General features: G+C 36.6%; 1 protein-coding gene across 3 annotated transcripts in view; it reads left to right on the top strand.

The window, feature by feature from the left end:
- EIF5B (eukaryotic translation initiation factor 5B) overlaps nucleotides 1-17,029 on the top strand; it is a 70,413-nt gene that overhangs the window by 22,657 nt on the left and 30,727 nt on the right. For all 3 annotated transcript variants that reach the window (XM_060117178.1, XM_060117177.1, XM_060117176.1), the window contains 8 exons: nucleotides 794-919; nucleotides 1,021-1,105; nucleotides 1,776-2,451; nucleotides 3,796-4,013; nucleotides 4,422-4,572; nucleotides 10,582-10,677; nucleotides 11,174-11,263; nucleotides 12,836-12,910. In XM_060117178.1, the coding sequence (XP_059973161.1) occupies nucleotides 794-919; nucleotides 1,021-1,105; nucleotides 1,776-2,451; nucleotides 3,796-4,013; nucleotides 4,422-4,572; nucleotides 10,582-10,677; nucleotides 11,174-11,263; nucleotides 12,836-12,910 (1,517 nt within the window). The remainder of the gene's footprint in view (nucleotides 1-793; nucleotides 920-1,020; nucleotides 1,106-1,775; nucleotides 2,452-3,795; nucleotides 4,014-4,421; nucleotides 4,573-10,581; nucleotides 10,678-11,173; nucleotides 11,264-12,835; nucleotides 12,911-17,029) is intronic.

Raw genomic sequence — 17,029 nt, 5'->3', positions numbered from 1 at the left:
TCCTTTGTTTTCTGTAGGTTTTAACTGGAACTTAGTTTGGTTTATTACTCCAAGTAATATTGGTAGATGGAGGACATTGTGGGATGGAACCAGAAACGAAACCAGGAATGTAAAAGATTGTGACCAGGTTTGGTTCTGGATTTGGGGATATTTTATTTACTGAATCATCCCTAATTTATTTAGATTTGGATGTGTGGTGATGTTTTGCTGAAAGCATTCAAACTTTGTGCATCTTGTTTTCCCTTTGGTAAAATGAGATAATAGACTAGATGAAAGTTCCTTTCAGCTCTAAAATTTTTGCTATTCCAAGTAAAAATGCAAAGGTTTCCAAAGATTTAGGTGTTATTGATAATCAATTAATAAGAATCTTTTTCTCTTTTAACTTCTCTTTATTTTATAAATAATTCCATTCAGACACTCAACAAAAAAAACTTTGGTATCAACAAAAGTGAATTTCCTTTTCCTTTCTTTCATTTTTTTTCTTTTTCTTTTTTAGGGTTACTTGAATACAAGCATGAATTTCCTTTTCTTGATTACCTAGATTTTCTTCCTGGAGCTGTTCATTATAACTCTTTCTGGATTTGAGTGTAACTCAGACTTTATTGAAGCAGATACGGAGAGGCTTATGAGTAGTTATAACTCAAGTGTTGTCATGAAAGAACTTGCCAAGTGATTTTTCTCAGTGGGCTGCTAATGCATGAAAAAGGCTAAAGTGAAAAGAAAATCTGTAAGTGAATGTGACAGATTATTTTGCTCTGGAGTAACATTTAGGTCTTCTGTGTTTTCATTTAAGTGCCAAGGATGACATTGATCTCGATGCTTTGGCTGCAGAAATAGAAGGAGCTGGTGCTGCCAAGGAACAGGAACCTCAAAAGGCAAAGGGGAAAAAGAAAAAGGAGAAAAAAAAGCAAGATTTTGAGTAAGTATATTTTAAATATATTTGATTTTTATTAGCTTTGGTACTAGATTTACTTATTAAACTAATTCAGTACCTCAAAATATATTTTAATCCATTTCTAGTGAAGATGATATCCTGAAAGAACTGGAAGAATTGTCTTGGGAAGCTCAAGGCATCAAAGCTGACAGAGAAACTGCTACAGCAAAGGTGAAATACAGATTGTTGTTACCTGTTTATGCTTCTTCATAGCTCCAGTTTTAGGGACTGCTTTTGGAAACTTTTGAGCAACATATATATGTTAGTTGAAAGTTTCCATAAAATTTGATGCTGAAGGGGGAAAACAGTTTTTAGGGAATCAATAATGCATTTTAAAACCTTTCACAGATATAAAGATGCTTTATTTGGGAATCTAAAGGTATTTTGTGATATGTTGTCTGTTTATAAAATTGGTACATTTGGAAATATAACATTTCCCAACTCTGCCTGCAGTTTTCTATATTATTGATACTTCTTTCCATCCTTTGAAATTGGATAATCCTCAGAGTAATGAGAGAGGGATGGATATTTTTTCTTTCAATTTTCCCCTTAGACTTTTTATGCCATTTGAAGAAGGTAGTAAATGTGGACTGGTGATTAGTGTTTGCTTCAGAGCACCTGGATTCTGAACTTTACAGTGAATATGAGATGTACCTGAGGCCTAGGCTAGCTTCTGGTACTTGCTTGAGTTTTATATTCTTGTAAAAACGACCTTATTTTAAAATTATTTCGTTAATTTTTCCATGTGTACTTAACGAAGTACATGACTTTGAGGAGTTTCAATTATTTAAAAAAATAAAGTATAACTCTGTTAATATTTCTAACAATGGAAACTTTTTAGCCAACAGAAAATAATGAAGATGAATCCACCTCAAAACAAGATAAAAAAAAGAAAGGCCAGAAAGGCAAAAAACAAAGTTTTGAAGATAATGATAGTGAAGAATTGGAAGATAAAGATTCAAAATCACAAAAGACTGCAAAACCCAAAGTGGAAATGTACTCTGGGAGTGATGATGATGATGATTTTAGTAAACTCTCCAAAAAAGCTAAAGGGAAAGCTCAGAAATCAAATAAGAAGCGGGATGGGTCAGAAGAGGATGAGGATAACAGTAAAAGAATTAAAGATGGTATGAGAGTACATTCTTCTGGTGAAAGTGGTGATGAATCAGATGAATTTTTGCAGTCCAGGAAAGGACAGAAAAAAAATCAGAAAAATAAGCCAGGTCCTAATGTAGAGAGTGGGAATGAAGATGACGACTCATCCTTCAAAATTAAGACAGTGGCTCAAAAGAAGGCAGAAAAGAAAGAGCGTGAGAGAAAAAAGCGGGATGAAGAAAAGGCAAAACTGCGGAAGTTGAAAGAAAAAGAAGAGCTAGAATCTGGTAAAAAGGATCAGAGTAAACCAAAAGAATCTCAAAGGAAATCTGAAGAGGAAGCTGTAAAATCCAAAGTGACTCTTGATTCTGGAGCACCTCCTGCCTCTGAAGAGAAGGGAGAGGCTCCCACAGCTGCAGAAGGTTGGTAATAATATCGAGGACAGGGGAAAAGGCTTGGATTCATAATCAGCCTAAGTTTTGATCATTATGCCCCAAAGTCATTTTGTTGTTTGTCCTTGGTTATAAAGGTACTAAATTGTAAGAAACTTAAAAAAAATTAGGTCTAAGTACTCTTTTAATTGATTTTCATTGTTAAACATTTATGTATGTAGTATAAAATATCTTTCAAATGATTTGTGCACAAACTAGGATTTTTACGGAATTTCACCGTGGAAAACAATTCTTTTGTTTGTTTTGTTTTGTTTTGTTTTTTTGAGGTACGCGGGCCTCTCACTGTTGTGGCCTCTCCTGTTGCGGAGCACAGGCTCCGGACGCACAGGCTCAGCGGCCATGGCTCATGGGCCCAGCCGCTCCGCGGCATATGGGATCTTCCCAGACCGGGGCACGAACCCGTGTCCCCTGCATCGGCAGGTGGACTCTCAACCACTGCGCCACCAGGGAAGCCTGAAAACAATTTTTTGCTGCTGATGAAGACGGGAAGTTGCCCAATGCAAAATTTACTCTTCTTTTTGATACCTCAGTGTGAGATAATATGTGAATTCTTTCCTGTTTTTAAAAACCTAATTTGGTCTATGAAATGGAAAAGTAACATGCTGAAATTCGTTAACATCTTTTAGGCAATACTGGGGCACATTTTTGTACTGGAACCAATTAGCAAAAAAGAAGCTTTCTAGTTAAATTTCCCCCTTATTCAGAATGGAAACAAAGATCAAATGACTTAACATAATTTTTCTTTAGACTAGGAAACTTTTAATGGGAAAATTGACATAGCTTTTTAACCACTCAAATTTTTACTGTCTGGACATGTTTGAGGAGAACCATCAAGAAAGTAGCTTCATAATCTTTAATTCTTTAGCATAATGCTATAGAGTTCTTGGAATATATTTATATTTTTGTATTTTGTTCTTCTAATGTCTATCCCCTTAAGGTAGGCATCATTCTTATCATCCCCATCTTACAGAAGCAAAACTAGCTACAGAATTTAGGAATTCAGACACCATGGATTTAGAAGATACATTAGGTACTGTATATCTTCTCCCTGATGACAGGATCCTCCTGTCTTCTTGAATCCCTCAGGACAACTCAGAGTAGCACCAGCATTGTAGGCTTCTAAGGAGGCCAACTGGGTTGTTCGGAGCTCTTCTGGTTACTCAAGTGCTCAGGAGGCCTTGATACCCAAAGCCCTTAGCCTGCTGCTGGCATCAGCCCTGGCCCATTATGGTTCCTGCATTCTGGGGTTTGCTTACCATTGCTGTAGGAAACAACTTTTAAAAATATTCTTTGCCTCTCTTCTTTTTTTGGTAGATGACAATGAAGGAGACAAAAAGAAAAAAGATAAGAAGAAAAAGAAAGGAGAAAAGGAAGAAAAAGAAAAAGAGAAGAAAAAAGGACCTAGCAAAGCCACAGTTAAGGCTATGCAGGAAGCTCTGGCTAAGTTTAAAGAAGAAGAGGAAAGACAGAAGAGAGAAGAGGAAGAACGGATAAAACGCCTTGAAGAATTGGAAGCCAAGCGTAAAGAAGAGGTATGTCATTGTGAAGTTGCTGACTTTGACTTGGTGTTTTACTTAAATCCGCTTCTCATAAAATATCTCTAGCTTTCTAATTCTAAAAATTTCTTAGTTGCATGGTAATTCAGTTACATTATTGTTCAGATATAAATAATAAGATGAAGAGGTAGACAAAATCCTACCTTATTTCCTCAGGTACAGACAGGAGTTGCTTGTGCATCATTGCCAACACATAGTCAACTCTCATGTGATACTAATTAATACTCATTATGTACAACATTTAAAGTACTTTCATTTGGAAGCTCCTAACATAATACTTTGCATGTATCTCAAGAGCTTTGTTAGAAATTTGGGTTGTTTATGTTTAAATTTTGTAATTCATTAAGCTAATACATTTTTTGTCTGATATATATTCTTTTATAGGAAAGATTGGAACAAGAAAAAAGAGAAAGGAAAAAGCAAAAAGAAAAGGAAAGAAAAGAACGCTTGAAAAAAGAAGGGAAACTTTTAACTAAATCCCAGAGAGAAGCCAGAGCCAGAGCCGAAGCTACCCTTAAACTTCTACAAGCTCAGGGTAGGTGGTGTTCTTAATTAACTGAATGCTCTAGAAACTTCTCTCATGCAGTTGTATCTCTATAATGGTCAAAAGGACAATTGAATTGAATCAGAAGGAGAATTCTATGAAAATGCTGTGAAAAAGTCCAATAATAATGTAAGGAATAGGTGAGATAATTTCATTATTTAGGGAGATGACGTCTATACTGTGATAAAAATTTGTGTGTAAATGATAGTATATCTGTAAATGAAAATACAAAATAGTAAAATGAGTCCCCATGTAGACATCACTCAGTTTCAACAATTATCACCATTTACCATTCTTGTTTTGTCCCCCCTCCACCCACTTTTTTCCCCTGGAGTATTTTAAAGTGAATTCCAGATGCCATTATTATTTTACTCACATTTTACTTTAGTATGTATCTCTAACAGATAAGGACATTTTACTTTTTAATATAAGTGTAGTATGTATTATTATATTAAACAAAGTTCCTTGATATCTTGATTTTGTCCATGTCTAGTTTTTTCCACTTATCTCCAAAATGTCTTTTATAATTGATTTGTTCAAATCAGGATCCAGATTAGATTCATGTGTTGTATTTGGTTGATAATGTCTGTCATTGATACCAGTACCACCCCTATTTTTGGCATGGATTTATTTGTTGAAGATACTGGATTTTTTCCTAGAATTTCTCCTATTCTGGATTTCTCTATTTGCATTCTCCTGGTGTTGGCTAACTTATTTCTCTATACCTTGTAATTTTATAGATCTAGCAGTTTGGCTACTTCTTAGTGGTGCTTTACCACCTAAAGTGCCTCATGTGAGGAGGCACGTGATCTGCTTGCCTTCTGGTGATGTCAAGATTGATCAGTGAGTTTAGCTATTGGCAGCCTTGTCCATTAGAAAAGTTCTTCATTGACTTTTTTTTTTTTTTTTTTTTGCGGTATGCGGGCCTCTCACTGTTGTGGCCTCCCCCGTTGCGGAGCACAGGCTCCGGACGCGCAGGCTCCGGACGCGCAGGCTCAGCGGCCATGGCTCACGGGCCCAGCCGCTCCGCGGCATATGGGATCCTCCCAGACCGGGGCACGAACCCGTATCCCCTGCATCGGCAGGCGGACTCTCAACCACTTGCGCCACCAGGGAGGCCCCCTCTTCATTGACTTTTCATCTAATAATTTTAATTCCAATTGGTGATCATTGCCTATATCCAGTACTTTGTTAGGAATTGCAGAATTGTGATAGTCTGTCATTCTTTCTGCATTTATTAGCTAGAATCTTTAAAGAAAAGCTTTCCCTGAAATACAGTTCATGCAGGAAAACCAGGATATATGCTTAATTCTTTCCCTTTCTTTACTAATTTGCAAAATAATAAATTGATGTCCCCTTAACCTCCAGAGGTGACCAGTGAATTTAATTTTGTTTTGGATGTATATCATTTTATCTTAATGGAGTTTTATATAATTGATATGTTTTCATCTCCTAAAGTCATTTATGTTTTTGATACTCAAATGATACCATCTTTGGCTAGCAGGAAGTCATTCAGGTTGGTCCCTGTGAGCTTTTCACTTGACTACAGTATTCTTCGACCTCTTCCTTGCTTTCTAACACCACGAGATATCCCAGGCTCACCTTGCACATTTTCTCCTCTAGACCTTGAAATCAACTGTTTACCCAAGGAACCTTGGTTCCTTTTAGTTTAGAGACCATAATCTGAACATTTAATCAGCTATGTTTTTGACAGGTAAGATGATTTAAAATAGTGTCTTTGCTCCTTTGAGAAGAATATTTGGGGACCTCTCTTAATGTCCTGTCCCTACATTCCACAGATGTTTATATTATAGTAATTTTGGTGCTTATGCTATAATTAAAGTAAGAGCTACCATCTATTATGTATTTAGTATATACCTGATGTTACCCTTGACATTATTTCCTCATAAATATCTTCATTCCCATCATATAGATGAAAAAATGGAGACTCAGAAAACAGCTTGTCCAAGGTCCTAGAACTGAGATTTAATTGATCTGTGTGACCAGCTCTTTGTTATGCATTATATGGTCAGCTGGGAGCAGTAAATGTAGAGAAACACAGCATTTAGATGTCAGAAAGTCTTATTCTCAGTTGGGGATAGAGCTTTTTAAAAAGCAAAAGTAAAGAACAAATTCGAGTACAACTAGCACCCAAATATCAGATTTGACTTGTGGCTATCTGACAGGCTAGAAGCACTCATGGAGAAATTGGGATAGGACCATGTAGGGAGTAATTTGCCAATCTCAGAAATGCTGTTTTATGGAGTAGTTTGACTTGTATTTACAAGATTAGATGACAATTATTTAAAATGGTGAACTTGGCAATCAATCTTTAGGACAGGCTTGGAAGAGATGGTCTCTCAAATGGCATCTCTGGCCCTAGTCTCTTTTCTTATTCTTCATAGTGTTGCCCAGTTTTTGCCCTCTTATGGGTTCCCTATTGTCTGTTAATAAAAGTGTCCAAACTTCTTAGCCTCACATTAATGGCCCTCCACAAGTGCATTCATTGAAAAGATACTACATGCTACGTCTCACCATATCTTTAAAAGCTGCCTTGTTAGGTAAATATTATTTACCACATTCATTACCTAGAATAATATAAAACTTATTCATTGAGCTCAAAATGTGTTCTTAGTGTATCTGCAGATATTTTCAGATAATTATGCTGAATTGTGTAGCAGGTTACTTTTTCAGTCTGTTCCATAGCCTTTAGCCTGTACCTACTAAGCATATAGCAAGTACACATTCCCCTAAAAGACACAAACTACCAACATGCAAAGAAATACATAACCTGGGTAGTCCTATATCTATTTTAAAAATATACTGCTATATCTATTTACATTTTATCTAAGTTAAAAAAAAATTTCCAACAAAGAAAACTCCAGGCCTCTATGATTTCACTTGGGAATTCTAACAAATATTTAGGGAAGAAATATTGCTAGTTACGAACATTATCTTCCAGAACTACCCAACTCATTTTATGAGGACAGCATGCCCTTATATCATAGTGAGACAAAGACATTACGAGAAAGGAAAACTGCAGACCAATATCCCTCATGAACAAAGATGCAGAATTTTTCCACAAAATATTAGCAGTTTGATTCCAGCAAGACAGTTGACCCTTGTACAATCTAGGGCTTAGGGGCAACTTGCCATGCAGGCACAAACCTGTGTATAATTTTCTAGTCGGCCCTCTGTATCCACGGTTCCGCATCCACATATTGAACCAGCAGTGGATCTTCTAGTACTATAATACATATTTAGTGAAAAAAATCTGAGTATAAGTATCTGTGTAGTTCAAACCGGTGTTATTCAAGGGTCAACTATATAAATATTTATGTTTATGTGCATATATTTATGTATATTTATATTTAGGGATATTCTATCATGACCAAGTGGGTTTTATCCTGGGAATGTAGGGTTGGTTCAGTATTTAAAAATCAATAAATAGTTCATCATATTAATAGACTAAAGAAGAAAATCTACATGATCATCTCAATAGATGGAGAAGAATCATTTGACAAAATTTACCATTCACGTATAATAAAAATTCACAAACTGAGAATAGAAGGGAACTTCTTTCCCTGATATAAGACATTTACAAAAAACATACAACAATTTTCAGTTACTGGTGAATGACTGAATACTAATAAACACTAATATTGTGATTAAGGCAAGGATATCCACTCTCATCACAGTCATTGCACATTGCACTGGAATGTCCTAACTCAGGCAATTAGGCAAAAAGAGAAATAAAGGCATGCAGACTGGAAGGAAGAAGTAAACCTGTCTATTCACAGATGACAATTGTCTACATAGAAAATCCCATGGAATCTACCCCCCACAAAATCCTACAGCTAATAAGTGAGGTTAACAAGATTATAGATAAGACCAGTATGCAAATATCAACTGTATTTCTATATGCTTGCAATTAACAGTAAAAATAAAAAATTGATGGTACCATTTACAGTACCCCCCCATAAAAGTAATTGAAACACTTAGTATTTGTGGAATCTATATGCAGAAAACTATAAAACACTGATGAAAATAATCAAAGACCTGTGTAAATGGAGAGATGTTGCATTCATGGATTGGAAGATTTGATGTTGTTAAGATACCAGTTCTCCTAAACTGATTTGTAGATTCAGTACAATCTCAATCAAAATTGCAGCAGAATATTTTGTGGATATCTATAAGCTATTTCTAAAATGTGTATGAAAAGATAAAGGAGTTAGAATGGCCAAAGTATTTTTGAAAAAGAACAAACCTTGGAGGACTCACTATCTGATTTCAAGACTAACTGTAAAAACAGTAATCAGTACAGTGTGATACTGACAAAAGGATAGACAGATCAATAGAACAGAATAGAGTCTACGTATGGTCAGGGTTTTTTTTTTCTGTCATAGGAAAAGACAATTCAGTAGATAAAATATGATGTTTGCAACAAGTGATGGTGGAACAGTTAGACATTTATTGTGTAAAAAAAAACCTCAAAACAAAAAAACTTAGTCCTAAATCTCAATCGTTATATAAAATTTAACTCAAAATGGATTGTAGATGTACATATAAAATATACAACTAAAAAACTTTTAGAGGAAAACATAGAAGAAAGTCTTTGTGAGTTTGTGTTAGGCAGGGAGTGCTTAGTTACAACTTCAAAAGCATAATCCATAAAAGGAGAAAATTATAAAATTCAAGTCCAGTTAAAAACTTCTGCTGTGCAAAAGACACCACTGAGAGAATTCAAAGACAATACCTGAAAGTCATACGTGATAACTGTGTGTGTGTGTGTGTGTGTGTGTGTGTGTGTGTGTGTGTGTGTGTGTGTGTGCGCGTGCGCATAGAAGTTGGAAGAGACACTTCACCAAGAAACTATTCAATATAAGCACAATGAAAGACTGCTCGACATCATTAGGGAAATTCAAATTAAGACCACTATGAGATATCACTACACATTTATTAGAATATGTAAGTTTAAAAGAACCCAACACCTGTCTTTACCAATTGCTGGTAAGAGCAGTTGGAACTCTCATATATTACTGGTGGGAATGCAGAATTGTAAAGCCACTTTAGAAAACAGTTGGCAGTTTCTTACAAATTTAAATACAGTTGACCCTTGAACAACACGGGTTTGAACTGTGTGGGTTTATTTATAGGTGGATTCTTTTCCAATAATAAATACTACAGTAACTACACAATTTGTGATTGGTTGAATCCGAGGATGCGGAGCCATGAATATGGAGGAAACATGGATACGGAGGGCTGACTATAAGGTATATGCAGATTTTCGGCTGCGCGGAGAGTTGGCAGCCCTGACCCCCATGTTGTTCAAGAGTCAGCTGTACATATTTATCTTAATGTCCCATCATTCCCACTCCACAGTATTTACCCCAGAGAAATGTTCACAGAAAAATCTGCATGCAGATGTTCCTAACAGCTTTATTCATAATTGTCAAAAACTAGAACCCAAATGTCCTTCAGCTGTCTGTCGAATAAGGGAACTGTGGTACATCGATACAATGGAATGCTGTTCGGCAATGAAAAGAAATGAAGTACTGGTACATATAGTAACGAGGATGACTCAAATCCATTATGATGATAGCCAGACTGTAAAGTGTTATTTCTGTGACTTTCTGGGAAGAGCACATGTTTTGGGTTGGAGAACAGATCAGTAGCTGCCAGGGGCATAAGGATGTGAATAGGGTTTAACTTCCCAGAGCAGCACAGGGTGATGGAACTGTTCTGCATCTTCATTATGATGGTGGTTGCGTAACTACATGCATTTGTCAAAAGTCATAGAACTGGACACCAAAAAAAATGGAATTTAAACGTATGTAAATTTTAAAATACCTTACATTAAAAAGAGGGTTTTCCATGAATGTTCTTTTATATTTTAGGGTATGTATCTCTGAGGTGAATAAAATGTTATCTTCTTAAGAGTATTTCTTAGGTGACAAGCAAGTAGTATAAACCCTGAAATTTTCCATTTTTATCCCTCAGGTGTTGAAGTGCCATCAAAAGACTCTTTGCCAAAGAAAAGGCCAATTTATGAAGATAAAAAGAAGAAAAAAACACCACAGCAGCTGGAAAATAAAGGTTTGCATACAAAGTAGCCTGTGATTTAGAAACAATTTTGTTTGCCTTTTCCCCCATAAGCTTCAAGACAGAAGTCTTAAAAAGAAATCAACAAATCAGAATTGCCTACTGAAACTTACTTCCTATACCTTGTTTCTTGTTATTATCATTCTCAGCTGATTCAAATGACACATTAATGGAAAAGTACTTTTGTTTGAAGAATGTGGATCCTATGCTACGAATAACTGTTCTTAACTCTGAAAAGCACAACTGTCATTCTTATGTTTTCTGTTTCCTTCTCAACCTTCTGTAATTTTACATTCTATTCTTGAGCAGAAAGAAAAACTAGTTTCCTGTTTAACAAAACAACAGCACATAGCTGATATTTAAATGTTTTCTAAACTTGCTAAAGAATTTAGGTTGTACTACTGGTTTTTATTCAGTACTTAACAGAGTATCCTAACAGAAATTATGCACTGAAAAGTATTGTTACCTTGGTTTCTGTTCCTTTTTTCAGTGTGTGAACCAATGGAATTAAGTGCTGCTGTAGAAGTTGTGGAACAGGGAGTACCTGAAAAAGAAGAGACACCACCTCCTGTTGAACCAGGTCAGTAGTGTTGACTAATTAATTCCTATTAAATATCACTGATGTGTCATAAGTTGTCTTGGTTATTGTTAGTTTGGGGAAACCAAATGTCTGGCAGGATGGCCTTCTTCATAGTTCTTTCTTTTCTCTAAGTCATTTCATTTCCACTGAAAAAAGTGTAGAGGTGAGACTTGAATCACTTTTGTTCTTTACAATAGTGTTGGTAAAATGTTTTGTAGAGAGGATAGAGAGAGGTATTTGGATCTTCTCTGATGTTTTTATTTATGGGTCAGAATTCTTAAGCGGTACCAAGAAGAACTAAAGTTCTTTATTTAATCCTTTGGAAGCAAATTGGAAGCATTTTTAATTAGAACTTTCATTAAGAGTCATAAAAATTGGCATTTTAAAATCTTTAGAGATCAGCTTCTGTTTACTAAATTAGAGGATTCAACTTACTCATTTTGTGTGTGTGTTTTGAGATTGGAGAAAATCTCTGGATTTTTTTTTTCTTTAAGATAAACATTGTTCTAATTCATGAGATAGCTGTTGCTAGGAGAGCTAGAGGCTGGCTAAATGTATGTTTTGTAAAATCAGGAGAATCTCCAGTGTTTAAAGACAGGAATGGGAGCAGCTTTAGAGAATGTTAAGACTGACCTACACTGGTGAAAGGTATTACTGATCCTATTCTTCTTCCCCTCCTATTCTCAGTATAAAAAGGATCATTTTCCTGGGCATACCTCAGCTTAACAGGATGAGATTAGAGAAATTCACATTATAGACTTAACAGCAGTTCCCTATTTTAGGTGATATTTGTAGCAGTAGAAAGAATTGCTAATTTAGGAGGAGTTAGGGGTATGTGTTTCTGACTCATTTCCTCCTCAAGAAGGCATATCCAAACTTGTTGGCAAATAGTAATTATGACAGGGAAACAAATACTACAGTGTCCCAATCTCATCTTCCTTTCATTTGAGAATAATTTTGCTTGATTAGATTTCAGTAAAAAGAGTCATTTTTGTTAATGAGAGTTTAAAGTCTGTAAATTCAAAATTATACCTTTCTGGCTATTTTTGGGGTTGTAAGCACAACCTTATTTTCAACTGGAATAGAAGTGTAGATTTGTACCTTCAACTATGTAATTTAAGTTGTATTTATATGTATTTGTAGAGGTTAAAGCAAAATAAACAATACATTCTTCTGTATAAAGTATAGGTTGAAGATCAAAAAGAAGATATATGTGAAATTTCTTTTATCCTCAAGAACTGAATGCCATCATTTACCCTTTTCAAGATCTAAAGGAACATTTCAATGAGTTGCTAATATTTTAATTACCTCAGATATGAAATCTGCGTTAAGTTTAATATAGTGTATTCAAAACACGAGGAAATTGTGAAGCGTTTAGTAATAGTAGAGGATTTAACACACTAGGTATATTGAAAACTAGTTCCAAAGGTAATGAAATTGTGTACCTACTTTTTGCATAACTAAAACATTTATTTCTTTATGTCAGGATAGTTTTCTACGTATTTTTTTTTCTAAAAGCAATCTTATGTGTCTAGATATATTCTGTGTCTTTAATGAAAATTTTATTTACAGAAGAGCAAGAAGAAACTGAGGATGCTGGATTGGATGATTGGGAAGCTATGGCTAGTGATGAGGAGAGAGAAACAGGTGAGTAGCTCATAAGCACACGTTGATAAGTCCAGTGGTTATTGGAGGTGTGTATATTAAAGAAATAGTCTCCCAATGATGAAAGCTGTATGAACATTCCTGGGGATAGAGACCAGTCTTGCTCTCTCCATTGCCATGGTTCCTAAGTCCTCATATGGATCCTGATTTTATTAATAAATGGTTTTTCAGAAAGTCATTTGTAAGATAGTTGCCTAGGCTTTAGAACACAGTTTTTCTCAGAGTGATAATGTTACAAACGGGGATAAGTTATTAAAGCTAGCCTACCAAAGAAACCCCTTGAACTTAAAATATAATACAAAGATAATACAAACGAATAGTTTAGTTCCTAATCACTATGAATAAAGTGTTTTTGTCATTTCTTCCTGTCTTTTTTAGGGTTTGATTTGCTGGCTTTTCGCTAACTTTTTGAAATGAATATTTGGCTCTGTTTTTTCAGTCGTTTTTTAAAACTACAAATTTTTCTTTAACCCTGGCTTTAGCCAAATTCTGTAAGGTCTAATATGTTGATATTTTAAAATTTCTATTTTGATATATTAACTTTTACCTGTGATTTATTTAGAAGTATATATATATATTTTTTTTCTTGTGGTAGGCGGGCCTCTCACTGTTGTGGCCTCTCCCGTTTTGGAGCACAGGCTCCAGACGCGCAGGCTTAGCGGCCATAGCTCACGGGCCCAGCCGCTCCGCGGCACGTGGGATCTTCCCGGACTGGGGCATGAACCCATGTCCCCTGCATCGGCAGGTGGACTCTCAACCACTGCGCCATCAGGGAAGCCCAGAAGTATATTTCTTAATTTATGAACGTGAGGACTTTACGTATCTTTGTTACTTCATTGTGATCAGAAAAATACATGGTTCTGTCCTTTGAAATATGTCGACTTAACCAATCATTTGTTGGGTTGTAAATTATTACAAATGTTTCATATGTGATTGGAAAGAGTTTATATTCTGCATTAGTTGGGTGACTTGTTACCTATATTTTAGTTAAGTTTGCTGATCATTTTGTTCACCTCTTATGTTCTGTTCTGAGTTTTTTTTCTGGTGTGCTTTTTCTCTCTCTCACTGAGAGTTGTGTGTTCAAATCTCCCATTGTGCTTGTAGATTGTCTATTTCTCCATGAGTTATATTAATTTTTGCTTTATATATTTTGGTGCTCTATTATTAGATGAATGTAATCTTATATCTTTCTGATGAATTAACTGTTTTATCATTTTATTTCTAGCGATGTCTTTTGCCTTAAAGTCTACCTTATCTGATATTAATAGCTATACCAGCTTTAATTTACATGATCTTCTTCTGTCTTTATTACACTTTCTATATTCTTAAACAGCATATAGTTGAGGTTTTAAATCCAGTTTGTCAATTTTTATATTTTACCTAGAGTACTTAGCCCATTACATCTAACATTTGATAGTTAATAAAGTATATTGATTTTATATTTATCATCTTGTTAAGTTTTTCTTATTTGTTCTGTTTCTTTTTCTCTCCTTTCTAACCATCTTTTGGATTATTTGAATTTTTTCTCCTTTCATGAGCTTCGAAGTTTTGTACTTTTCTGCTTACTTTTATTGGTTACTCTAGAGTGTTTTCACGTGGATCTTTTTTTTTTTTTCCTTTCTCTCCATCCTCTCACCCAGTATTCCTCCTCCCAGTCCTTATCTCCTCCTCTCACATCAGCCCCCACTAGAAGATGAGGACTTGATTTCTCTGTTCCCTGCAATGCCTGGGGCAGTGCTTTGCACATTAGACACCCCAAACAAGGATTTGTGCAAGAATAAATGGATGGATGGGCAACTGCTCTGTGTAAGTGCCCACCCCTTCCTGATAGATGCCTTTTAAATCCTCACAAAAGCTTAGAGGGGCTGAGGGGGTTAGGAAAGTTGTCGGAGGGTGGGCAGCTGTCCTTACGTGGTGGAGCTGCATCTGGAGCCGCCTGGGCCTGATTCCAAAGCCTGCCTCGTCCCCTCTCCCTCTAGGGATTCCATAATGACATGGCTCCTGCCCTCAAATCTGATGAGAGGCAGAAACGAATGCAGAAATTAAAAAACTGTGCCTGGCAAATAACAGGCGCCAGTAAACACGTTTCGTTGTTGAAGGAGCGAAGCCCTAACTGTGGTGTGCAGACATTTCTGTGGGGCCCAAAGGAGACACCTATGTGTGTTGGATGAGGGGTGAGAAAGGGGCTGTGAAAGACTTCTAGAGGGGGACCTTGAAAGGTAGGTCCTTGCCAGGGGTGTGGGAACAGCACGGAGGGATGAAAAGAAAGCAATCTGAGAAAATGGAAGACCTTTAAAAGCCACAATAGGGAATACCCTTAGTGTTAAACCTCCCCCAGGCACCCCCATGGCTCCAGCCCGAGATCAGCAGATAGTGCTGGGGCCTGACAGGCTACAGAGCTGGCAGCAGGTTGGGGGACTACGCCGCACAACGGCTGCACCCTGCCTTCCCCCACTCTGCCCAACCTGGACCACCGCTCCTCGGCCCTCCGACTGGGCCTAACGTGGATCTTTGAACTATCACTGTCTACTATTACCTTCTTTCCAGGCAATGTAAAGACCAAAGAATACCTAAACAACTTTTAACCAATTCTCAAATTATATACCATTGTTCTCATTAATTTTAATTCTCTGTTTTAAACCCCATAATAGCTTTTTTTAAAAAGCAGTCAGTATATATTTAAGTTTACCCACATTCTTAGCTTTTGTTGTGCTTCATTTTTTCCTGCACCTCTGACCTTTATTTGGGATCATTTTTTCCAGCCTGAAGAATACCTTTTAGAATTTCCTTCAGTATGAATCTGTTACTGAGACATTACATTTTTGCTTTTCTGAAAATACCTTTATCTCATCTTCATTCTTGAAGGTGACATACTGAATGAGGAATTCTTAGTCATAATTTTATTAATACTTTGAAGATATTAGTCCCTTGTCTTGGCTTTTATTGTTTCTGTTTCAAAGTCAGGTACCAGCCTAAATTTTTCATGTGTCTTTCGTTTTCATCAGTTTTATTATGATGTGGCTAGGTTTGTTTTCTTTTTTTTTATTCTGCCTATATGTTTTTATCAGTTTTGCAGTGTTATGAGCCACTATTTCTTCTCAGGGATATTAGTTAAGCCTATGATAGACCTTCTTATTCTATCACTGTATCTTTTCCTCTTTTCTGTATTTTTTACCTATTGAGTCTCCATGGTTCATTGTAGATTGTTTCTTCTGATCTGTGTTCTGGTTCATTAATTTTCTCCTCAGTTGTTTACAACTATAGAAATAATTTGATGTCAAGGTTGGTGTTTTCTTCCTCCAGAGAGAATTTATATGTACATCTACTGGGAGTCTGAGTGAACTAGCAATATAGAGTCATCTTATTCCACATGTGGAAGTTAGAGAATCTGGAGATGATATGCCAATAATGGGGAGGCCCTGTTTACTTCTCGTTTATCCTTACTGCTATGGTACAGTTTTTTAGGATTTCACCCCACAATAAGGGTATTACCCAGTGTCCATCTCCCTTGCCCCATGGAAATCCTTGGTAGGCCTGAACTCCCAATGCCTGGACCCCTAAGCTTTGAGGGGCCACTAAGAGCTGCATAGCTTTTCAGCTGCCTCCTCCAGGATCCGCAAATGACCCCATGGGGAAGAAAGTACCAGGCATCGTGTCCACCTCCCTGGGTTTCTGTCCTCTCTTGTATCCTAGCTTAGTAATGCTTTTCTTGTTTATTAGCTTAAGTATGGTTAATGCATTAAGTTTTTACTGTTAAATGGCAGTCTTCATTGTAGCAATGTAGACAGACACTTTGCATTTATGATGTATGAAAACATTAATTTGGAATTAATGCTGTATTAAAATGTTACTCCCTGGGCTTCCCTGGTGGCGCAGTGGTTGAGAGTCCGCCTGCCGATGCAGGGGACACGGGTTCGTGCCCCGGTCCAGGAAGATCCCACGTGCCACGGAGCGGCTGGACCCGTGAGCCATGGCCGCTGAGCCTGCGTGTCCGGAGCCTGTGCTCCGCAATGGGAGAGGCCACAACAGTGAGAGGCCCGCGTACCGAAAAAAAAAAAGTTACTCCCTTATTTAGTACATGTTCAGTATTATTTTTCCTTT

Source organism: Mesoplodon densirostris, chromosome 14 (genome assembly GCF_025265405.1).
Source record: "Mesoplodon densirostris isolate mMesDen1 chromosome 14, mMesDen1 primary haplotype, whole genome shotgun sequence".
In the NCBI taxonomy this organism is placed as follows: Eukaryota; Metazoa; Chordata; class Mammalia; order Artiodactyla; family Ziphiidae; genus Mesoplodon; species Mesoplodon densirostris.
The sequence above is the reverse complement of the archived record's forward strand: the minus strand, read 5'-3'. Positions and strand labels throughout refer to the sequence as shown.